Source organism: Lissotriton vulgaris, chromosome 12 (genome assembly GCF_964263255.1).
Source record: "Lissotriton vulgaris chromosome 12, aLisVul1.2, whole genome shotgun sequence".
Classification (NCBI taxonomy): Eukaryota; Metazoa; Chordata; class Amphibia; order Caudata; family Salamandridae; genus Lissotriton; species Lissotriton vulgaris.
The window spans coordinates 745,362,223-745,387,803 of NC_141700.1; the positions used below are offsets into that span (position 1 = coordinate 745,362,223).

At 47.4% G+C, this 25,581-nt stretch overlaps 1 protein-coding gene across 1 annotated transcript in view; it reads left to right on the top strand.

Moving 5' to 3' along the window:
- LOC147678547 (extracellular calcium-sensing receptor-like) overlaps positions 1-25,581 on the top strand; it is a 95,779-nt gene that overhangs the window by 39,128 nt on the left and 31,070 nt on the right. The window contains exon 3 of the mRNA XM_086946594.1: positions 11,943-12,170. Within this exon, the coding sequence (XP_086802720.1) occupies positions 11,943-12,170 (228 nt within the window). The remainder of the gene's footprint in view (positions 1-11,942; positions 12,171-25,581) is intronic.

The window sequence follows — 25,581 nt, forward strand, 5'->3', positions numbered from 1 at the left end:
CTTGATTTTCAATTGCAGTGCAGATGAGTTGCAGTCTTAATTTAAGAAGAGAATCGTTGCAACGAAGCAAGGCAGCTTGAGTGCAGATAAGTTGCAGTCTTAGTTAATGACGGAAAGTCGTGGCAGCGAAGCGAGGCAGCTGTCAATGTCGAGATGCTCCTCAGGAAGCCTGAACATTGAGGTGTTTTGGAGCGGGGAGCACAGAGGAGATATGGGGTATTTCTGGTGCTGTGACAGGCCATTTTTCTTCAGCACGTGATTTTCATCACTTGCAGCTGTACTGTCTTGTGCTGAGGCAGGAAACAGTCGAACAGTGGTGCATCCACACACTGTAATTTGAAAGGTTCCGGCCTCCATATTAAAAGTAGCAGGTGCACACACTGTGCTTCAAAAGACATCATCCACCATATTGTAAGTAGCGGGAGCAACAGGGGTACAGTGTTTAGGAGTGTGATCCGCTCACCTTGAGAATTCGGTGCAGAAAACACTCTGGGCATGAGTTTATCGGTGCTGCGCCATCTTCGCTCCACCACCCCCGAACTCATAGCTGGATTGCCTCCCACCTCCCACGGTGGTCCATGCCATGCAGGAACTCGTGATCATGCACACAGAGGGAAACACGATTTCTAAAATAATCTTAATCACATTAGCTTACCTAGTACCAATGGTTTTGCAATCCCACAATTACCTATACTACAAATTCCATAGACAATATGAAATATGTCCAATGTTATCATAACACAAATTCCATGAGCAGTAAAAAGTTATATCCTAAGCTGTCGATGCAGCGTTTCGGTGGTATATACTGGTTTACATCGGGAAACATCCTTTACAATGAAAGTTTTACAACGCAGTGCTATTACAATGCAGGTTTTACAACGAAAACCATTACAACGCATTGCGCTGGGGGGCGCTCTAGGATAGGGAATCGATTTAATTTACTATCCAACACCTTCCCTAGTGTCCACGGGGACTGGAGTTGGAATAGTAAATTAAACTATTCACTATCCAGCACCCCAAAGCGATATGCGTTGCAAAGGTTTGCGTTGTAAAACTGGCGTTGTAACAGCATGCGTGGTAAAAGCATGCGTTGTAACGTCATACATCCGTTTACATCACCTTCAGAACGTAAGATTTTACATAGAAGGTATAGATTTATCTTTGAAACAGAGGCTTTCTTTACATTCCTCATTCTCTATCAGGTTGTCACATGTGATATGTAGGGGTTTTTCTTTTTTATTTCAGAAAAAATATTGTATTTCCAAGTTTCCTGTCACGTTACTAAGGGCCCGATGTAGGTAAAACGCATTTTCCGATTTTAAAATACTGAATCGCACCAAATCGGTATATTGAAATCGGAAAATGAGATGTAGGTAAAAAAACTCGGAAAAATACCGATTCGGTAGTAATCGGTATTGTGATTCGATACGTACCGAATCGGCATTCACTGAATCGGAATTTACCGAATCGGCTACAACCGATTCAGCAAATACCGAATCGGTAATCGCAATACACCCCCTTGGCCAAACGGCCCATAGGAACGCATTGTAAATACCGAATCGGTATTTACCGAATCGGTAGAATCCGAATCGGAAAAATCCGAATCGGTATTCACCGAATTGGTGAATGCCGATTCGGCACGCAAGTCAAACTGAAACCAAAGACAACAGCCAATGAGGTGGAAGCACCCTCCCCCACCCTAGCAGGGAGTGGCTACCCAGGCAGGTGCAACTCATTAGAACTTTCTGGAGAGGCAGCCTGAGCTGAGCATTCACAGTGAGCAGCAGTGGAAGCAGGATCCAGAGCACTGTGAAAGATGGCTAGCAGCACTGAGAGCCAGAAGGCTGGGCACAAGAGGAAACCAAAATTCAGCACCATGGAGCTGCAAGTGTTGGTGGAGGAGGTGGTGAGGGTACACAGGCAGCTGTTTGGGAGGCTGTCCCTCACTGTACCCGAGAGCACGAAGAAGAGGCTGTGGAGCGAAATAGGGGAGAAAGTAAACGCTGTAGGTGTCACCCCCAGGAGCCTTGACGACCTCAAAAAGAGGTTCTATGACATCCGCAGCCTCACAAAGAGGAAACTGGCAGAGCTGCAGAGGCAAGCAGGACTTACTGGTGGAGGCAGGAACCCGGCGCCCCCCCTCACTGACCTGGAGGAACTAGTGGCGACTACCATCGAGAGGGAGAGTGTGGTTGGAGTTGGGAACCTGGATAGCTCAGCCAGAGCTACAGCTAAAGGTAAGAAGCATGCACATCATGACACACCCTACCAGACACCTCCCCTTTAGACCCAATGCACAGCCAAACCCCAGCCCAGTACTGCTACCAACAGACATGAGAAATGCAGCATGGTAAATGTAGTCAGCAGAACAACGCAAAAATGCCAGTGCAGAAGCACAATTAAAAGAACTGTGAAACTGAATCAACGTATTTGAAATGATATGTGCAATGCTTTAATTGTAGTGACTGTAATACATCAGCACTCAATTCACAAATGCTTCTTTATACCTAGGGGCACCATCAGGTGGAGGAGCAGGAGCTACTGAAGCACCAGCACCAGCACCATCTGCTAGTGCGGTGGCAGGGCCAAGCACCAGTCAACCAGCACAGGAGGAGGAGGAGGATGAGAACACCAGTGCCCTGGAAAATGAGGAAGACCTTGGACATTCCCTCAGATTTCTACACTCCCCCCGACTATCTGGCACGCCCCCATTGCTGTTCTCCCCAGAGAACTCACCACCACAGAGCCACCCTGCACCTGCCACATCTCCTGCCAGGAGTATTATTGTAGCTCCGTTGAACCCCATCGATGGAGCAGCGGGTCAGGCCCCAGCTAGCAACCCAGTTACACCTGTGGCACCCCAGCCCACACAGCAGGGCAGCAGCAATCCCCGGAGGCGAAGAACATCCAGCAGTGCACTTCCAGCACGGGAGGGCAGCGTGTTTCAAGGGCTGGAGGGCAGTATGGTAAAGATCCAGCGGATGCAGTCTAAATCCATCTTGGCCTGCCAGCGCCAGTTGCGGGTGCATAACCTGCAGATGGGAGAGATGGCGCAGGGGTTTAAGACATTTGTAGAAAGCAATAAGGACATTGCTACAGGTCTTGGCCGAGTGACCACTGCCATCACGCAGCTCTGTACAAAACTGGATGAGCACGAGCTCTCTCACCGCAGGGATGCCCGCGTGCAGAACAGGGCCATCAACCGCCTTGCTGCTGCTACCGCCCAGATATGCCAACGTGGGGCAAACATGGAGGCCAGCCTGACCCGGAAAACGGCAGAGGTCACTAGGGGCATGGCCCGCATTACGACCGCTATGGAGGCACTTATGATTTCGAACACTGTTGTCAATCCAGCCCTGGACCTGGGCGAGGCTGGGGACAGCAGCAGCCGCAGCAGCCCGGCCAGCGCAGTGTCATAGCCGCGCCGGAGCAGCAGGCGCTCTGCTGAGGCTGCTGGACATGCGGAAGGGGGAGAGGCACATCCCAGTGGGGCTGCCAAGCGCAGCAAAAAATAAGACTGCCAGGGCGGGTGAGGCAACCCGGACAATAGACATTTCACCACTTTCTCTTAACATTTTCTTTTGTTGCACATCAGTGCAGTAACGTTGTTGCAACATTATTAAATATTTCTTTTCCTAACATCCATTGACCTGTCTGTGCATCTGTACTCACTCAGAAATAGTTTTCAGTAATCTCCTCACGTCTGTATCTGCCATCACTTGGCGTAGACACCCCAGCAGGTTGTGTCTGTGGCACAGCGACGTCGTCGTTATGGTCCTCGTAGTCTGACAACTCCACCTCAGTGCCCTTCTTAACCGCAAGGTTGTGCAACATTGCACAGACAGCTATGATCTTGCAGCAGGTGATGGGGGTATACTGCCTTGCACCTCCACTCTTGTGCAAGCATCTGAATCTGCTTTTCCAGATGCCAAAGGTCCATTCAACTACATTCCTTGTGCTTTTGTGGGCCCGGTTATACCTCCTTTGGCTGGGTGTAGAGGGGTTGAGGTAGGGGGTGAGTATGAATGAGCGGAGGGCATATGCACTGTCGCCTAGAAGGAAAAGGGGTAACATTACTCACATGCATACATGTATTTCACTTAGCTACTTTGTGTTATGGGGGTCTGATGATGTGTCTCACCTAGGAGGTATCCTTCACCAAATTCGCCAGCCGTCAGCCGTGCATAGATGCCGCTCTGTTGAAAAATGTAGGAGTCGTGGGTACTCCCTGGGAATTTTGCTACCAGGTCTGTGATGGTGCACTTCGCATTGCAGATCACCTGAACATTGATGGTGTGCGTCGACTTCCTATTGCGGTAGATGTATTCTGTGTCAGCAGGGGGGCAAATCGGAATGTGCGTGCCATCTATACAGCCGATGATTTGGGGAAATTGTGCCATCTGGTAAAAGTCAGCTTTTGTTTGTACCAGTTCCGCGTGGGTTGCAGGGAAAGAGATGTATTGGTCCATCCTCTGTATCATGGCGTCAAGGAATTTGTGGAAAAACCTTGACAGGCTGCTCTGGGTCACCCCTCCTACCGCAGCTACTCCACTTTGATAGCTGCCAGACGCAAGCAGGTGTAGGCTGCATAGCACCTGCACGTGCGCTGGGATGGCGTGTGCCCTTGGGGTGGGGTGGTCCAACAGTGGTTTGAGGTCCCTGATGAGCTCCAGAATGGTGTCTGAGTCCAGCCTGTACCTCTGTAGGATCTCTGCCTCTGTGAGCATGAACAGGGTGATCCGCTGTCTATACACCTGCTCCTGTCTCAGCCATTCCCTCTCTCCGTCCTGCTGTAGCCGTAGCCGCCTTGCAATGACATAAAAAGCAGCCATCCTGCAAGTTGCAATGCATTTTGGGTCTGTTTTTATGGGTTGCAGTTGGTTACCACCTGATTGTAATCCATGGTAATTACCGAATTTGAAATACCGATTTTGAGCCAAAATCGGTATTTCTATGCTTCCCTACATCTCTATCTCTGTCCGATTCGGTGTTTACAGATTCGGTAACTCTACCGAATCGGTAGGTTATCCGATTCAGACTTTTTCCGATTCGCTGTCTCGACCGATTCGATACATGGACCGAATCGGTATTTTTTCCGATTCGGTGTCACTACCGATTCGGTACATGTACCGAATCGGTATTTTTATCGATTCGGTATGTTACCGATTCGTTCTCTTAACGATTCGGGCTATTTCCGATTCGGATTATTTCCGATTCGGTAGCCATTCTGAATCGGTATATATACCGATTTGGAGGATTTTCATTGCCCTACATCTCGATGGCTGAATACCGATCGGTAAGGGCCCAAAATCGGTATTTTCGGCCGTTACCGATCGGTAACGGCCTACCTACATCGGGCCCTTATTTTCTTGTTCATCCGCTTCTCATTAAGACAATCCTCAATTTATCATGGCTGTAACCTGTGAAGGGCGATAGACTTCTGGAGAATTTTTGTTGATATTTTGAAGTCAATTTCTTTCCCAAATAAATCAATCAGGATTTCAAAGTTTCATTATGCCTGGCATATGATGACAGGCTGATTAGAACACAAGTACAAATGTTGCTATTTCTCATTTTGCCAATGCCCCTATCGCAAGGTTTTAGCTAATGGCTAATAGAAAAATGAATATAATAAATGTGATAAATATTTTTTAAAGATTTATAAAGATTGAAATATTAAAATATTTGTCATGACTAACAAATTATTTATATATAAATTACATGTGACAATTCAAATATAATCATAAGTTATAAAATACATCACAAAATACATATACTTAAACTTATTAAACAATATAAATTCTTTAAAAAAAACGAAATAATAAGTCATTCATATAAATAACACAGCAACTCCAAAAAATGTATTTTTATTTAAAGAAACAAAATATAAAAAATATAAAAACATAAACTTCAATTTAAAGAAATTTTCATAATCACAAAACACCAAAAATTTAATTTATATTATCTTTCAAATGTCTTATTTATACATATTAAAAACAAATTATAAAATTAAATGTATTAATAATCCCAACTGTCCTTCCCTATGAAAATAACATCCAAAAACAAAAACTACTTTTGAAGTTGTGTACATTTTAAAATATTTTCTATAAAAAATTCAAAATTATATATATATATTTTTGACCCTGCTATGACCCTTCTCGCAGGCAGGTCGCTCCCCACGCTGCTGCACGGCTCTGCCTGCATTGTTTTTGCCTAATCTTGTATTTTTCCCCTGTGCCTAACTTGCTTTCTTGCCCAGACTTGTTTTTATTCCCCTGTGCCTAACTTGCTCTCTTGCCCAGACTTGTTTTTATTCCTCTGTGCCTGTACTTGTTTTCTTGCCTAAACTTGTTTTTCCTTCCTGTGCCCAGTTCTCCCGTGGCCCCCGCCCGTTTTTCCCGCCGCTGCGTCCCTGCGGCCCGACCACCTGCAATCCTATTCGCCGCCCCACTCCCGCCTCCCAGCTGCTCCTCCCTCCCACATCCCCTCATATGGAAGCCGCTACGCGGCCACGTAGTGGGCGCGCTCAGCGGGGGCGCCGCTGGCGCACCTAAGGCAAGCCCGTCTGCACCCGTCCACGCCTGGACCGTGCCCAGTGCCAGAACCCCTGACCCCCGCGCCCCCCAACGCACCCAACCCAGACTCAGCTACGATGCCGACTCCCTCCATGCTCTCAACACTGGCCAAGACCAACACTGCAACCAGGCTGCCCCGAAACACACCCACGGACCCTTGTCCTGCCACAGCTGCAGATTCACCTGCGACAGAACCATCAAACCACCAAGAACCAGACCCAACCACCTCCTCTGCATACTCCTCAACACCCGCTCCGCCCGCAAACACGCCATTGAGCTCTGGGACCGGCTCGACACCACAGGCCCGGACGTAGCCTTCATGACCGAGACGTGGTGTAACGACTCTTCTGCACCAGACATCGCCGTAGCCATCCCAGACGGATACAAGATCACCCGCAGGGACCGCGCCAAAGGCATCGGAGCAGGAATAGCCATCGTCCACAAGTCCACCCTCAAGGTCACCACCCACGCAGACGACTCCCTCAACACCGCCAAACACCTGCACTTCTGGATCCACACCAACACCACCCTCAGAGGAACTCTCATCTACAGACCCCCCCGGACCCTGGGCCCGCTACAGTGACTCCATCGCCGACCTCGCCAGCACCCACGCACTCGCCTCCACGGACTACATCCTCCTCAGGGACCTGAACTTCCACCTCGAGAACAACAACGACGCCAACTCCTCCACGCTGATCGCCAACCTCGGCCTCAGACAACTTGTCACCGCACCCACCCACGCCGCTGGCCACACGCCGGACGCCATCTTCTCCACAAGCACCCACGTCACCTTCGACCACACAACCAAACCCCACTGGACCGACCACCGCGGCATTCACTTCACCTTCAAAAAACCAACCACCCACCATTGCACCCAATAGCTGTCTCGCCGCTGCTGGAGCAAAGTCACCGAAGATCAGCTGATCACCACCCTCTCCAAGAACCCACCCTCTGACCCCACCAACCCAGACGCCGCAGCCTGCAACCTCAGACAGTGGATCAACGACTGTGCCAACACCCTCGACCACTGAAGAAACCCTCCAACAACCACGCCAGCAAGAGAGCCACCTGGTTCACCGATAAGCTTCTGGCCTCCAAGCGCGCACGCCGGAAACTGGAGAAGAAATGGCTCCCCAAACGCACACCGGACAACCACGCAGCCCTCAAGGACGCCACCCGCAGACACCACCACCTCATCAGATCAGCCAAGAGATCCTCCTTCAAATACCACCTGGATAACAACGCACACAACACCAAAGAGCTCTTCTGCATTGTAAAAGAACTCTCCAACCCCAGCGCCAACACCAACGACATCCCGCCCTCACAGGAACTGTGCGACTCACTGGCCATATTCTACCACCGCAAGATCGCCGACATCCACGAAAGCTTCAACACCACGACCGACCCGACCACGCCAGACTCCACCCCTCTCCCGAACACCAACAGCACCAACCGCCTGACTTCCTGGTCCAACGTCAGCGATGTCGAGACATGCAAGGTCATGAACTCCATCCACTCAGGATCACAGACAGACCAGTGCCCACACCACATATTTAACAAGGCAGACGCAGCCATCGCACCCCAACTACGGAAGATCATCAACATCTCCTTCGAAACAGCGACATTCCCGGAAAGCTGGAAGCACGCCAAAATTAACGCCCTCCTCAAAAAGCTCAAGGCGGACCCCAAGGAATTCAAGAACGTCCGGCCCATCTCCCTGCTCCCATTCCCGGCGAAGGTCATGGAGAAAATCGTCAACATGCAACAGACCCGCCACCTCGAAGACAACAACATCCTGGACCCGTCCCAATCCGGTTTCAGACGAAACCACAGCACCGAGACAGCCCTCATCGCTGCCACATACGACTTCAGGCACCAATTAGACAACGGCAAAACATCTGCCCTCATCCTCCTGGAACTCTCGGCCGACTTTGACACGGTCTGCCATCACACTCTAAAAACACGCCTCCAAGAAGCCGGTATCCAAGAGAAGGCCCTCGACTGGACCACATCCTTCCTCTCCGACAGATCCCAGAGCGTCCGCCTCCCACCTTTTCGATCCGAAGCTACCGACATCATCTGCGGCGTCCCCCAGGGATCCTCCCTCAGCCCGAAGCTGTTCAACATCTACATGGCCCCCCTCGCACAAGTGGCCCGCCACCACAACCTCAACATCATCTCCTACGCTGACGACACTCAGCTCATCCTCTCCCTCATCAAGGACCCACGCACCGCCAAAACCAACATCCACGGCGGAATGAAGGCCATCGCCGACTAGATTAGGAGCAGCCATCTGAAACTGAACTGGGACAAGACGGAGGTCCTCATCCTCGGACCCAACCCCTCAGCCTTGGACGAATCCTGCTGGCCAACCACTCTGGGGACAGCACGGACACCCACCGACCACGGACGCAATCTTGGATTCATCCTCGACTCCTCCCTCTCCATGTCCAAACAGGTCAACGCCATCTCCTCCTCCTGCTACAACACCCTCTGCATGCTCCGCAGGATCTACAAGTGGATCCCGACCGAAACAAGAAGAACGGTCGCACAGGCCCTCGTCAGCAGCAGGCTGGACTATGGCAACGCACACTTCGCCGGAATCCCAGCCAAACACCTACGACGACTACAGCGCATCCAAAATGCCTCCGCCCGACTGATCATCAACGTCCCCCACCACAGCCACATCACCCCCCACCTGAGAAACCTACACTGGCTCCCCATCGACAAGAGGATGACCTTCAAACTCCTCACCCACGCACACAAAGCACTCCACAACGCCGGACCAGCCTACCTGAACAGCAGACTCAGCTTCCACACCCCTCGCCGCCAGCTCCGCTCCGCCAGCCTCGTCCTCGCCGCCGTCCCCCGCATCCATCGAACAACCTCAGGTGGCAGATCCTTCTCCTACACCGCCGCCAAGGCCTGGAACACCCTTCCTACCCGCCTACGGCAGACGGAAGACCTACTCGCCTTCAGTAGACTCCTCAAGACCTGGCTCTTCGAACAGTAGCGAAGCTTCCACCCACCCCCCCCTCAGCGCCTTGAGACCTTCACGGGTAAATAGAGCGCTCTACAAATAGATTGATTGATTGATTGATTGATTGAAATAATATTTGACAACAGCTAACAACATACATTAATCTAACTAACTACCCTAAAAAAAATTAAAAAATATAAAAATGTAAAAACATTTTTAAAATACCCCCAACATTTTCCATTCTAATTTTCAATCTGAATACTCAGTTATTTTTAATAAATATGAAATAATTTCCCAAACAAATACCACATTTTTTAATTTTGTTCACTATAGCCCACACCTTTTCGCTATAAATATACATCACACAATTAATATTGTTTTCTCTCTCTACATTTTTACATTTTCTTAAATAGATTATCCAATTGTTAAAATTCCCCACAATTAATCCTATAACTCCATATCCCAATACTACATTTTTAAACATTTTTGAATATAATGGAAAAACATTTTTTTAAATGATGTAATATTTAAAAATACTCTCCACCATTGTCCCCTATTGGCCCATCATGCCAATACTAAAACAATGTTATTTTACAAAAAAATTGAATTCAAACAAAGGGGTCTATTAGGATGATGGGCGGATTTTGTCCGCCCGTCATCCCATCGTAGAAAGGACCGCTTCCATAAGGGCGGTGGTCCTGTGGGTGCTATTAGGATGCGCGCGCCACAGTGGCGGATGCATACTGCATCCCTAACATTGTGGCGGGCGGTGCACTCATAATAATATGGCGGGGGTCTTTCCTACAAGGATGGCGGGCGGATTGCCCCCGTCAGGCCGGCGGTGAGCACCGCTGTCCCGGCAGGGGCAATCCGCCCGCCATCCTAATGGGTCCCTAAATATGCTAAAATAGTCCCCACTGTCTTTCCATGTAACTCAACATTCCACTCCCAAATTTCAAAACTTCCATCTAAATTATCCGCTATAAACTCATCATCCTTCTCCTGAATTTTTTCAAATTCAATCGAATTTTTCTTAATAATATTTTTTCATTGAAATATTACACACATTTTTACAAGTGTTTAAATTACTTCTCACCCTTAACCCATATAAACCCAACATCCCACTCCTAAAAAATATTAATTAACACAAAAAACATTTCTAGCAATTCACCATAAATAAATGCATATTATTACAAACTACGTTTAACAAAAAAATCTGTATTATATATAATGATTTTTAAAATCGATAGTTTTAATATTGATATTTATTCAACACCATAGTTCGATATTTCTGACTTCAAAATTACATACCAGACTATTTTGAGATCAAAATATTTTGTACACAATATTTCTGTCCCACTATATTTTTTTCGATATTTTGTCTGAATACCATTCTAACCATTTGTTTCTTGATATTGCTTGAAACTGATTTATCTCATTTCAAATTTGAAAAACTAGGGGTGCACTGAGTCAATGCTCCCTCCAATAGCTCGTTTGTATCTTCACCCATGTATGGTCCAGAGAGAAAGCGGCCCCTCATTTGCTTGGGACCATGTCCCCATGCAAAAGAGGGAAATTCCCCTTCGGAATACAGTGGTGCATGCAAATGCACTCTGTATGGCACAAGAAGCTGCAGAAGTATCTGCAGGCACTTCTGCAATAGGAAAGTGCTACAGAGGTGCAGAAAGCAGATTTACACACCTGTTGTACCCCAGGGTAGTCAGTGTAACACTGCCCCTGAGATCTGGTACATATGTTATTGGTCTACCATCAAGATCTGAATGGGCTCAAATATGTGTATTGTGTACAGCATACTGTAACAGCCTAGTAAAATTGTTTCTATTATTTATATATCAATGTATTTATCTTTTACATTAATTTATCATACTTCATCAAGTTATAGTCACTCTGAATTATGGAGACACTATTACATTCAAATGATGAACACATTAAATCCATAGAGGTTAGCTGTTTATGCTGTCTTGTAAATGTTTTGTTATCTTATTGTGAGGGTCTCCAATATTAGTTAAATATTCTGTCAAATATAAGCTAGGCTGTTAAATATTTTTTTTCATGAGTTTATCAGACCGCTTTGACAAAGCCTATGCAAATTTAAGGGAATACATTTAACTTTTCACCTTGCCCGGTCTTGGATATAGGATTTTTGGAACCACATAGATGGTGCCACAACACAAATGTGTGAACAAGATTGGGGTGGTCAAGTTTCAAGGAACCTTATCAGTCAAGTGCACCTGAATGTATGTGAATGGCTTGTTCTAGTACAACCTAAGCAATGGGATTCTTTCATGAATATAATCCTAAAAATGGTAATAAAAATTAAACAGTACATTTGCAATGAATGTCTCTTCTGTTCTGCCATCCTCCAGCTTCTTGGTTATATAAAAAATGTGAGCTTGAAAGAAAATGGTGGCAGAGGGGCCTTTTTTGATGAGCACGGAAACCCACCTGCACAGTATGATATTTTAAACTGGCAACAAAGTCACAAGGGTACCCTCAGACCTGTGAAGGTGGGCACATATGACTCAAGTGCCCCTCCCGGAGAGACCCTCAATGTTAATACCAGTTCTGTCCGGTGGATTGGAGGAGACACAAAGGTAGGATTTTACACATTTTATGAAGTGGTTTAAGCTTCTGTTTTAATGTTCGTATAATAGAAGGGGTGGTTGTGAGGGTTGACAGAAAATTCTGGCAAATTTCATTGAGTAAAGAAATGGCTCTTCGCTTTAGCAATTGTTGACCAGTAGATTCCTAGCCACAAATCAAGTTAGGAATTATCAGTGATAATTGCTTATAATTTGGCTTACATAACATATCCTCTTTCGTGTTGCTTTTTCCACCACTGAGTGAGTAGGTATCTGTACTACGCTACAGCAAAAATTTCAGGTGCTCCTCTCGGCAGCGTATATTGTGTAAGGTTTTGGCTCACCAGGGAAGCCAGGCAGCTTTGTGAATCTATTATTTTTCTGTGGTGCTGCATTTCTGTTATAGATGACTACACACATATAGACACCTCCTGCCATTATAATTGGTGGTATCGCTATTCTAGTTTTAATTGAGATGAGTGGGCTCACAGATTAAAATTAATTTTGGAGCACCACCTCGCCTCATTTTATTTCTCCTCACTTAACATCACAGCTACACCACTTGGCCCCTCACACGCACCTCACCTATACGGCTTGGGAAAAAGATCTCCGACAAAGAGCCCCTCATATGGTGCCCGTCATGCATTGCAGCATGAGGAGCAAAGAACAAGGCGGATGACGAAACGCGTCAAGATTGCTCGAAAATGAAGGAATATGGATGAGAAAACCCCCTGAGAGTGTTTTCTTTCTTGAATGTATATCAGCAAGAAAACGGAGCGTGAATAATTCTCGGGGACGCACCTCCACGATTCAAGCACCCTTTCAAGAGTGCGCTGCCAAGGTGCGTCGGAGCAGACATATATATATATATATATATATATATATATATATATATATATATATATATATATATATATATATATATATATCCAACAATACCAGAGTCCCAAAGTGAAAGGACCACCAGGAAGATTCTTTGGAAAACACAGGTTTATTGACAGCTTGCTCGTGGCAGGTAAACAGGTAACCACTTCACAAAGTTAATGTTGCCAGACGCGTTTCGGGAGGAACCAACTCCCTTCTTCTGTGGCATTAAGTGATTAACACGTGAACTTTCTGCTTTTGTTAATTGCTGCCCAACACGCCCCTGGGCGGGGACGCGGCCACTCCTGCGGCATCTTGGGCGTTGTAGTTTGATGCACAATAAATCCCAAGTGGGTGCAAAGTTCATTAGTTGTGGCACAAGTATTGATCCCAAGTGGGTAGAGAGGGTGACCTGCGTCTTGTCACGCTGCTTTATTGCTGTGAAAAAGTGTCCGCGTGAGCACTTACTGGAATCGTGCTTACGCGTCTTCCATCCGTAAGCGTCAGACAACCGGGTGCTTCTGACTCGGATCCAAAGGCTGGGGGGTCACCTTCGCGACCGGGACGGCCGCTAACATCCAACAATACCAGAGTCCCAAAGTGAAAGGACCACCAGGAAGATTCTTTGGAAAACACAGGTTTATTCACAGCTTGCTCGTGGCAGCGAAACAGGTAACCACTTCACAAAGTTAATGTTGCCAGACGCGTTTCGGGAGGAACCAACTCCCTTCTTCTGTGGCATTAAGTGATTGACACGTGAACTTTCTGCTTTTGTTAATTGCTGCCCAACACGCCCTTGGGCGGGGACGCGGCCACTGCTGCGGCATCTTGGGCGTTGTAGTTTGATGCACAATAAATCCCAAGTGGGTGCAAAGTTTATTAGTTGTGGCACAAGTATTGATCCCAAGTGGGTAGAGAGGGTGACCTGCGTCTTGTCACGCTGCTTTATTGCTGTGAAAAAGTGTCCGCGTGAGCACTTACCGGAATCGCGCTCACGCATCTTCCATCCGTAAGCGTCAGAAAACCGGGTGGTTCTGACTCGGATCCAAAGGCTGGGGGGTCACCTTCGCGACTGGGACGGCCGCTAACATCCAACAATACCAGAGTCCCAAAGTGAAAGGACCACCAGGAAGATTCTTTGGAAAACACAGGTTTATTCACAGCTTGCTCGTGGCAGGTAAACAGGTAACCACTTCACAAAGTTAATGTTGCCAGACGCGTTTCGGGAGGAACCAACTCCCTTCTTCTGTGGCATTAAGTGATTAACACGTGAACTTTCTGCTTTTGTTAATTGCTGCCCAACACGCCCCTGGGCGGGGACGCGGCCACTCCTGCGGCATCTTGGGCATTGTAGTTTGATGCACAATAAATCCCAAGTGGGTGCAAAGTTCATTAGTTGTGGCACAAGTATTGATCCCAAGTGGGTAGAGAGGGTGACCTGCGTCTTGTCACGCTGCTTTATTGCTGTGAAAAAGTGTCCGCGTGAGCACTTACTGGAATCGTGCTCACGCGTCTTCCATCCGTAAGCATCAGACAACCGGGTGGTTCTGACTCGGATCCAAAGGCTGGGGGTCACCTTCGCGACCGGGACGGCCGCTAACATCCAACAATACCAGAGTCCCAAAGTGAAAGGACCACCAGGAAGATTCTTTGAAAAACACAGGTTTATTCACAGCTTGCTCGTGGCAGGTAAACAGGTAACCACTTCACAAAGTTAATGTTGCCAGACGCGTTTCAGGAGGAACCAACTCCCTTCTTCTGTGGCATTAAGTGATTAACACGTGAACTTTCTGCTTTTGTTAATTGCTGCCCAACACGCCCCTGGGCGAGGACGCGGCCACTCCTGCGGCATCTTGGGCGTTGTAGTTTGATGCACAATAAATCCCAAGGAGGTGCAAAGTTAATTAGTTGTGGCACAAGTATTGATCCCAAGTGGGTAGAGAGGGTGACCTGCGTCTTGTCACGCTGCTTTATTGCTGTGAAAAAGGGTCCGCGTGAGCACTTACTGGAATCGTGCTCACGCGTCTTCCATCCGTAAGCGTCAGACAACCGGGTGGTTCTGACTCGGATCCAAAGGCGGGGGGGTCACCTTCGCGACCGGGACAGCCGCTAACATCCAACAATACCAGAGTCCCAAAGTGAAAGGACCACCAGGAAGATTCTTTGGAAAACACAGGTTTATTCACAGCTTGCTCGTGGCAGGTAAACAGGTAACCACTTCACAAAGTTAATGTTGCCAGATGAGTTTCGGGAGGAACCAACTCCCTTCTTCTGTGGCATTAAGTGATTAACATGTGAACTTTCTGCTTTTGTTAATTGCTGCCCAACACGGCCCTGGGCGGGGACGCAGCCACTCCTGCGGCATCTTGGGCGTTGTAGTTTGATGCACAATAAATCCCAAGTGGGTGCAAAGTTCATTAGTTGTGGCACAAGTATTGATCCCAAGTGGGTAGAGAGGGTGACCTGCGTCTTGTCACGCTGCTTTATTGCTGTGAAAAAGTGTCCGCGTTTACTTGGCTGCACTACCCACATGGGATTAATGTAATGAAAATTCAGGACAGTCACGACGGCGCACTTGTGAGACCTGAACCACAAGTACCATCAGACCCCAGGGGTGGCCGCGCCCATGGGCGTGACTTAAAGAAAGTGAGGTGGTACTCAAATAAATCGCCGTGCAACCCTGAGCTTTGTCTAATGCCTCTGAAGAAGTGCTTAATGCAGGAAACGCGTCAGGCAGGACATTACTTTGCTGCCAGTCCAGGTGTCCACATGATGCTGCCTGCACTGAATAAACGTGGCTGAAACTCCATCTTCGTGTGAGGCTCCCTTCTCCTTTGACAGGCAATCTTGTGGATTAATTGCGGCGTGCCTGAAGCCGCGAAGAGGGGCCCAGGATACTGTTTACAGCCTCCTACAGAGACGCCACACGGCGTGTTTGTAAAGGAACGAAGATGCCTGTTCCGTGCAGAATGAATGCAACAACGTGATGGTTTACTTGGCTGCACTACCCACATGGGATTAATGTAATGAAAATTCAGGACAGTCACGACGGCGCACTTGCGAGACTTGAACCACAAGTACCATCAGACCCCAGGGGTGGCCGCGCCCATGGGCGTGACTTGAATAAAGTGAGGTGGTACTCAAAATAAATCGCCGTGCAACCCTGAGCTTTGTCTAATGCCTCTGAAGAAGTGCTTAATGCAGGAAACGCGTCAGGCAGGACATTACTTTGCTGCCAGTCCAGGTGTCCACATGATGCTGCCTGCACTGAATAAACGTGGCTGAAACTCCATCTTCGTGTGAGGCTCCCTTCTCCTTTGACAGGCAATCTTGTGGATTAATTGCGGCGTGCCTGAAGCCGCGAAAAGGGGCCCAGGGGCTGTTTACAGCCTTCCTACAGAGACGCCACACGGCGTGTTTGTAAAGGAACGAAGATGCCTGTTCCGTGCAGAATGAATGCAACAACGTGATGGTTTACTTGGCTGCACTACCCACATGGGATTAATGTAATGAAAATTCAGGACAGTCACGACGGCGCACTTGCGAGACTTGAACCACAAGTACCATCAGACCCCAGGGGTGGCCGTGCCCATGGGCGTGACTTGAAGAAAGTGAGGTGGTACTCAAATAAATCGCCGTGCAACCCTGAGCTTTGTCTAATGCCTCTGAAGAAGTGCTTAATGCAGGAAACGCGTCAGGCAGGACATTACTTTGCTGCCAGTCCAGGTGTCCACATGATGCTGCCTGCACTGAATAAACGTGGCTGAAACTCCATCTTCGTGTGAGGCTCCCTTCTCCTTTGACAGGCAATCTTGTGGATATATATATATATATATATTACCTACTGGCGATAGCCAGTAGGTATATATAGTTAGGATTTTTTCTCTATGGAACTTTTGAAAATTCTATGTCTAATAACTTTGGCGTTTGTGGACGGAATCGGCTGAAATTTTCAGGAAAATGGCACATTTTGTTTCTGAGCAGCCCCTGAAAATTTGGGGGGGGGTTCCGTCAAGGGGGGGCCGAGAAAAAAGGGGGGTCCCAAAACACGTTTTTCCCATTCATTTTTCCATAGGGCGTTTGGCCTCACTTTTAGCTCGAACGGCTGAATGGATTTGCACGAAACTTGGCAAAATTGTAGGGACTGTTAGCCCGATGTGCCTTTGCTGGGTCTCAATATATATGCTCCAGTGGATTTTGAGAAATTAACGTTTAAAAAAACAGATATATCTGTGACAGCATCCCGGTTAGCGCACCAGTTCGCGTACTTTTCGCGTAACGGAGCTTTGCGAAGTGAAGCTGATTGGCTCTCTGGTGTCTGTCAACATTCTAAACAGTCCGGAGCGGCCGCCATCTTGTCTCTCGGTAGGATCGAGAGACAAGAGGAGGCCAAAACGAAGGGGGAAATGAAGGAAAGGGCGCAAGGTAGACCCCTTCTGACCCCCTAGGATTGATGAGGGGGATATTAAAGTGCCCCGCGGGGCCAAAAAATAAAAATAAAAAAATTTGCGATTTTTTGTCGTAGAGGCGCAAATCGGTACGTGAACCGGGCAGCTAACCGGGCAGCTAACCGGCAGCGTAACGGGAGTCTGAGGAGAAACTGATTGGCTGTCAACATTGTAAACAGTCTGGAGCGGCCGCCATCTTGTCTCTCGGTAGGATCGAGAGACAAGAGGTGGTGAAAAATGAAGGGGGAAATGAAGGAAAGGGGGCAAGGTAGACCCCTCCTGACCCCCTAGGATTGATGAGGGGGATATTAAAGTGCCCCGCGGGGCAAAAGAAAAAATAAATTGTGATTTTTCGCGGTGGAGGCGCTTCCCGGTACGCCAACCGGGCAGCTAACCGGCAGCGTAACGGGAGTCCGACATCTTGTGTTTTTGGAGCGTCCGGTTTGCGTACCGGGTAGCGTTCCGGTAAGCGTAACAAGGGGAGAACCAAGAGAAACAGTAAAATAAAATTTAAAGGAATAGATTTCCACCAAACTTGGCAAAATTGTAGGGACTGTTTGTTTGATGTGCCTTTGCAAGGCCTCAAGATATGTGCACGTGTGGATTTTGTCTAATTAAGGTTAAAAAAATATATATATATCTGTAAGCGTGCTCTGGCGCGCTTACGTTACGGGTTTTGTTTGCGCTGCAGAGACGATACGTCACGTTTATGCGACGCGTCATGAGGCGTCTCACGTGGCTACGTGATACGTCACGTAATAAAGAATATATTTTACAGCTATAGATATTAGCTTTTAAAAAACCAATGAAATTCACTGAAAAAACCATAGGTTATACACCATATATAGTTAGGAATTTGCATTTACAAAACCATGAAAATTCACTAAAAAAAACATTGGTTATAGACCATATATAGTTAGGGATTAGCATTTACAAAACCTTAATTTACTCGCACAAAACCATAGAAATTTGCATTTATAGTTAGTTGCAATAACTATATATTGCGCACCCGCAATCCACTGCTGATGATGTCACATATTACATCATTCATGACATGGTCAGTGACATCACTGATGACATCACTGATGACATCTCAAATGACATCACTGATGACATCTCAAATGACATCACTGATGACATCTCAAATGACATCACTGATGAAATCACTGATAACATCTCATTTGACATTACTGATCACATCACTGATGATATCATTCATGTGATAATACGATGAACATCTTCAGACTCTAATATAACCTTAGATACAATCAGTGTAAACAGACACTCACAGACTGTCACTCATCCATGGAGTTACTCACACACCTAGTCAGTCATGCAAAGAATCAATCACACCTCCATTTCCTCAACTATACAGTTATACACACCTTACTTAATCAAACATATACTAACACATATTTACTCTCTTATAGAATCACTGATACAAGTTCACAATGATCCATACAGCCACTCACACATTCACTGGCTCTTATGCACAGTTATTTATATATGTCAACTCTTACATGTACTGTGTTTTACATATGTACTTACTTTGACATGTAGCACTGAGAAATCCAATCACTCACCAATACACTCATGCAGACAGTCAACCGCCCATACAGCTGTTTCCACATGCACTTTTGAACCCATACATCTAGTGAATCAACTGCTCACACATCTATGCACAGAGTCACACACCTCCCAGCCACCCCCACACACACACTCACTCTCCCATACAAATATTTGGGCAACCAATCAATAACCCATATAGTTACTCATATAGCTACTGATCAACACATGCAGCAGTTTACAGAACAACAGACATAATGATGCACAAATTAAGACAGTTTAGTCACTAACCCATGCACTCAGTGAGACACATTTAATCATTCTCTCATACAGTCAGTCATGCACCTACTAAATCCTTCATCCAAACACTTATACATCCACTCATTCTTCAATATGTAAGACATATTTTTACTTTACAGAAACATACAGTCACTGGGTGTTGTCATCAGTGATGTCATCAGTGATGTCATTTGAGATGTCATCAGTGATGTCATCAGTGATGTCACTGACCATGTCATGAATGATGTAATATGTGACATCATCAGCAGTGGATTGCGGGTGCGCGATATATAGTTATTGCAACTAACTATATATGCGAATTTCTATGGTTTTGTGCGAGTAAATTAAGGTTTTGTAAATGCTAATCCCTAACTATATATGGTCTATAACCAATGGTTTTTTCAGTGAATATATATATATATATATATATATATATATATATATATATATATATATATATATATATATATATATATATATGTACGCTCGTGTGTAAAGACACAGCCACACTCGCGGGGAGAAACTTGAACTCGCCTTTCTTGCCACAGCATGCTTGAATAGCTGAGGAGCTCAAGAGAAAGTGATTCAATCCCATTTCGCCATGGAATTCCTGACGCGTTTCGAAGGCTCCCGCCTTCTCTTCAGAGGATTTGGCGAACTGATGATGGGAATGCAGGTACCAGCCCTGATAATAATCATGGCACGCCCCTAGTGGGCAGTCCAAATGTCCCAGTGCCTGATGGGACTGGTAGTCCTGTTTAGTCTTGGCGCCCCATCTGTGGATCAAGGCGGACGAGTGGTCTCCCCTCGCCAACCAGGCGACCTCACGATAGCGGAGTAGCAGACGGATATATGCCCGTCAGACTAGCAAGCTGGATGCTTACCCTGGTCGGCTCCTACCCTGAGGCTGCTTGGCGGTGCTCAGCGTGTATGCAGGGGCACTGCTCGCTCGTTTCCATCATGGCGCTGCTGCACTCTTCTGGCGGGTGCGGTAAAAGGATGGTGATGGTTCCATCCACATATGTACGCTCGTGTGTAAAGACACAGCCACACTCGCGGGGAGAAACTTGAACTCGCCTTTCTTGCCACAGCATGCTTGAATAGCTGAGGAGCTCAAGAGAAAGTGATTCAATCCCATTTCGCCATGGAATTCCTGACGCGTTTCGAAGGCTCCCGCCTTCTCTTCAGAGGATTTGGCGAACTGATGATGGGAATGCAGGTACCAGCCCTGATAATAATCATGGCACGCCCCTAGTGGGCAGTCCAAATGTCCCAGTGCCTGATGGGACTGGTAGTACTGTTTAGTCTTGGCGCCCCATCTGTGGATCAAGGCGGACGAGTGGTCTCCCCTCGCCAACCAGGCGACCTCACGATAGCGGAGTAGCAGACGGATATATGCCCGTCAGACTAGCAAGCTGGATGTATATATATATATATATATATATATATATATATTACCTACTGGCTATCGCCAGTAGGTATATATAGTTAGGATTTATTCCCTATGGGATTTTTGAAAATTCTATGTCTAATAACTTTGGCGTTTGTGGACGGAATCGGCTGAAATTTTCAGGAAAATGGCACATTTTGTTTCTGAGCAGCCCTTGAAAATTTGGGGGGGTTTCATCAAGGGGGGGCCGAGAAAAAAGGGGGGTCCCAAAACGCGTTTTTCCCATGTTAATTTCCATAGGGCGGTTGGACTCACTTTTAGCTCGAACGGCTGAATGGATTTGCACGAAACTTGGCAAAATTGTAGGGACTGTTAGCCCGATGTGCCTTCGCTAGGTCTCAATATATGTGCTCCAGTAGTTTTTGAGAAATTAACGTTCAAAACAAGATATATATCTGTAACAGCGCTCCAGGCTGCGCACCGGTTCGCTTACTTTTTGCGAAACGGAACTTTGCGTGCAGAAAGCTGATTGGCTCTCCGGTGTCTGTCAACATTCTAAACAGTCCGGAGCGGCCGCCATCTTATCTCTCGGTAGGATCGAGAGAGAAGAAGAGGTGAAAAACGAAGGGGGAATTTAATGAAAGGGGGCAAGGTATACTCCTCTTGACCCCCTAGGAATGTTGTTGGGGTTATTAAAGGGTCCCGTGGGGAAAATAAAAAAAAAATGATTTTTCACGGTAGAAGCGCTTCACGGGCCGCGAACTGGGCCGCAAACTGGTAGCGAAACGGGAATTCGCCATTTTGTGCTTCGTTAATTAAATTACTAGGTATAAGGGGGTGCGGGAGACGTATCCTAATCCCCTATGTTTCCTGAGGGTGGCTGAGGAGGCTCATATATGTTGATACATCTCTTCCAGCGGCTGTGCGTGAGCTTTTTTTTTTTTTTGCTGCGTGACAGTCCGGAGCGGCCGCCATCTTATCTCTCGGTAGGATCGAGAGAGAGGAAGAGGTGAAAAACGAAGGGGGAATTTAATGAAAGGGGGCAAGGTATACCCCTCTTGACCCCCTAGGAATGTTGTTGGGGTTATTAAAGGGTCCAGTGGGGAAAATAAAAAAAAAAATGATTTTTCACGGTAGAAGCGCTTCACGGGCCGCGAACTGGGCCGCAAACTGGTAGCGAAACGGGAATTCGCCATTTTGTGCTTCGTTAATTAAATTACTAGGTATAAGGGGGTGCGGGAGATGTATCCTAATCCCCTATGTTTCCTGAGGGTGGCTGAGGAGGCTCATATATGTTGATACATCTCTTCCAGCGGCTGCGCCATCTTGCCTTTTTTCCAATGCCACAATTTTGTCGTGCACGGCAGCCATTTTAGATGCCAGGCTGGTCCCAGGCTATCACCTACCCCTGCTGATGTAGTTTATGGCCCCAGCTGTAGAGAATCCAGACATGCCAACCCTCCCGATTCAGGCGTGAGACTACTGATTTTAGTGCTAGTCTCCCGCCTCCCGATTTCTGCAAGCAAAAACCCGGGGGCATATTACGAACAACTAGCGATAATTTTTGTCTCTAACTTGTTTAGAGACAAAAATTATCGCCGCACATCGGCGATTTTTATCGCAGATAAACCTTGCTATTATCGCAGAAAAGTCAGCGATATTCATGTATTATCGAGCAAATGCTCTTAGCCATGTTATCCACCTCCCATTGGATAACATGGCTAAGAACTGCTCAGGGCAGGTGCTAGCTTTTGGAGATATTCGCGCTTAGCGCGAATATCTCCAAAAGTTGGTAATAGGAGATAGCGATGTTAGGGACTGTTTCCAGTCGCTAACATGTTGGCACGCCCACTTTGCATGTCATTAGTGATAAGTATCACTGACATGCAAAGCGGGGCCCAAGATGGTCGCTATCTCCTTTTAGCTGTCACTAACTGGTGTTAGCGACAGCTTGGTAATAGGGAGATAATTTTATCTCCGCTTTCATGGCTTTTAAAGCCAAAAAAGCGGCGATAAACCCCCTTGATAATATGCCCCACGATTCCTCGGGGGTTTCAGCTGACAGGGCTTGGTATTGTGTTACGTGGTAATTTTTCCAGGAAATGTCAGAGGGTCGATGCAGGGGTTCTAGAAGAGGTGATAAACCATTTAAGCCTCATGAACAAGCGCATGGTCTTTTAAAGATTTGTGAAGTACTCGGGGCGGCGGTGTGTGTGTGCTCTCTTTCAGGAGCGGGCGGGGGGGCACTGCCAGCAACTTGCCAGGTCAGGTAGTGTTCAACACGTGCATCACATTTTCTCTGCCTGCTATTGCGCTCCATGCTTCGGAAAGGTAAGAAAAAGAACGTGCATTTGAGTTTGAAATGTCCGATCCTGCAGCAGCACACTTCCAAAGCCCACACATGACAATAACCCGATTCAAGGCCCCATTCACCCGTTTTAAAAAAAAATATATAACACTCCAACAAAGTAAGATTATAAAACTTTATTAACTTTTAAATATAATGAACGGAACAAAAACTGTAAAAACATTTAAACATTTTTCACCCAAAAAAGCAACAATGGTCAGAAGCTGTTTTTTGTGCGAATAGTCCCAAGGCAGCACAACGTGCTGAGTTCTGGACGGCACCCAGGTGATGTCGCCTGGGTGCCGCACTGGTTTTGGGATCCTACAATGCTGCTCCGAAAATTGGCGTGGGGCGTCCCGGGTGGTGCGGGGGGAGGCCTCGTCAGTAGCGGTCTGTTGTGCGAATAGTCCCAAGGCAGCAGAACGCGCTGAGATGTTGATGGCACCCAGGTGATGTCCAGTAAACTGCCGCACTGGTTTTGGTATCCTACAATGCTGCTCCAAAAATTGGAGTGGGGCGGCCCGGGGGGGGGGGGGGGCGTGGGGGAGGCGGCGTGAACGGGCCTCCCCAGGTGGCGGCCATCCAGCTGAGTTGCGCCCGCTCTTGCGGCTACAGCGTCTCGCTCACCATGTTGTTGAGTTGCTCCCACTCTTGCAGTGCAGCGATAGGCGGCTGCCACATGACTCTTAAAATGGCGGACGGCTCTTCGGTTTTGGGCCTGGTCCACTGAAATGGCCCTGGGACACCTTGGAACTCGGACGCTTGCCTGCTAGGGCTTGGGCTCCATTCTCGAAAAGCGTCCCCTCAGCCGTGAAGATTCTACAAAAGTCTTGGGGGCCCCCGACTCCCGCAGGCTTCCGGTGGGGAGCGGCTGCCATGATTGCTCGCGGAATGACCACGACGGAGCCACGAGATGGTGGTGCTCTCATGCTGACGCCAGCTTCAGTCTGAATGATCCAGAAACAAGGTGGGGCTTTCATCGTTTGGGAAAAAAAAATGTTCTAAACCAATGAAAAGTGTTATTTTTAGGTCATATGACCAAGCCTTCCATCTTTAGGAAACCAAAAGTAAAATGAACCAATGAAAAGTTTTATAAACAAGTCACATGACCTGTTATGCGGCATAGGGCTACAAAAAGCGTAGAAAATCCGTTGGCACGTGAGGCGGCGTCAGTAGCGGACCGATGTGCGAATAGGCCGAAGGCAGCACAACGCGTCGAGATCCGGATGGCACCGAGGTGGTGTCCAGCAAATTGCCGCACTGGTGTGGCCATCCTACAATGCTGCGCCAAAAGACGGCGTGTCCAGCTGAGTTGCGGTCACTCTTGCGGTACAGTGACTCGAACGCGCCGAGATCCGGATGGCACCGAGGTGGTGTCCAGCAAGTTGCCGCACTGGTGTGGCCATCCTACAATGCTGCGCCGAAAGACGGCGTGTCCAGCTGAGTTCCGGTCACTCTTGCGGTACAGTGAGTCGAACGCGCCGAGATCCGGATGGCACCGAGGTTGTGTCCAGCAAGTTGCCGCACTGGTGTGGCCATCCTACAATGCTGCGCCGAAAGTCGGCGTGGGGTGCCCCGTTGGCTTATGAGGTGATGTCAGTAGTGGACCGATGTGTGAATAGGTCGGAACCAGCACAAGGCGCCAAGATCCGAATGGCAAGTCCTGGATGTTGAGTGCCATAGTTGAGAGTTCTGAGCAGTGCTTGTAAGACTGTCTGAAGCTTATTTGCACCTGCTGCAGCTTCACTATTGCCCTGGTGTGGCCAAAGGTCGCACATGACATAGGCGGCCGGCTCCCGTGGTCCGGTGGAACTTTTTTCCTTTTCCTTTCTGCTTCTTTTCCTACAATCCGTTTCATCTGAAGACACGACCAGGTCCCTGAATGTGTGCAGGGGGACGCTATTGATTGAATGAAAATGGCGGCTTGACACAAAGCTGACTCAAGCATTGCTGTTGATGCTATACAGACAAAAATTGGTTTTCAGTTTGTACATTCTTCAGGATTTTTTTTCCATCCAAGTCTGATTGAGAGTTTGTAGAAAAATGGCTTCAGATTTTCCACATACTACTCTTCAACATTCTTCCTAAATGTAACAATGTGAAACTCACTAGGAGAACGGCTGTTTCTGTTTCCTTTCAAAATGCTGCCAACAATATTTTCTGAATGGAAGACACCATCTTGTAGCATAAAGGGCCGAAAGGGGTTCTGGTCTGGCCGATGGTTGGTGGAGACATTTTGACTATATCTTGGACCTGCCCGGACTCGCCCAAAATGGCGCCGGTATAAATGGGACTCGTAACTCATTGTTGTGTACTAGTTGAACAACCTTGATATCATGAGATATGAATGCAGTTTTGATGCTCATGGCGGGCGGGGACGAGAATTGATTAAATATTACGACATCCCTATTGATATTAAGTTCTGATGTGTTATTGATTACTGTACTATTGAAAGTTCGAATTAACGTCCCCCATGGTACTTGCACGCAAATGTATATCTAGATAACTTTTTTGTAAGTGGCCCTGTCG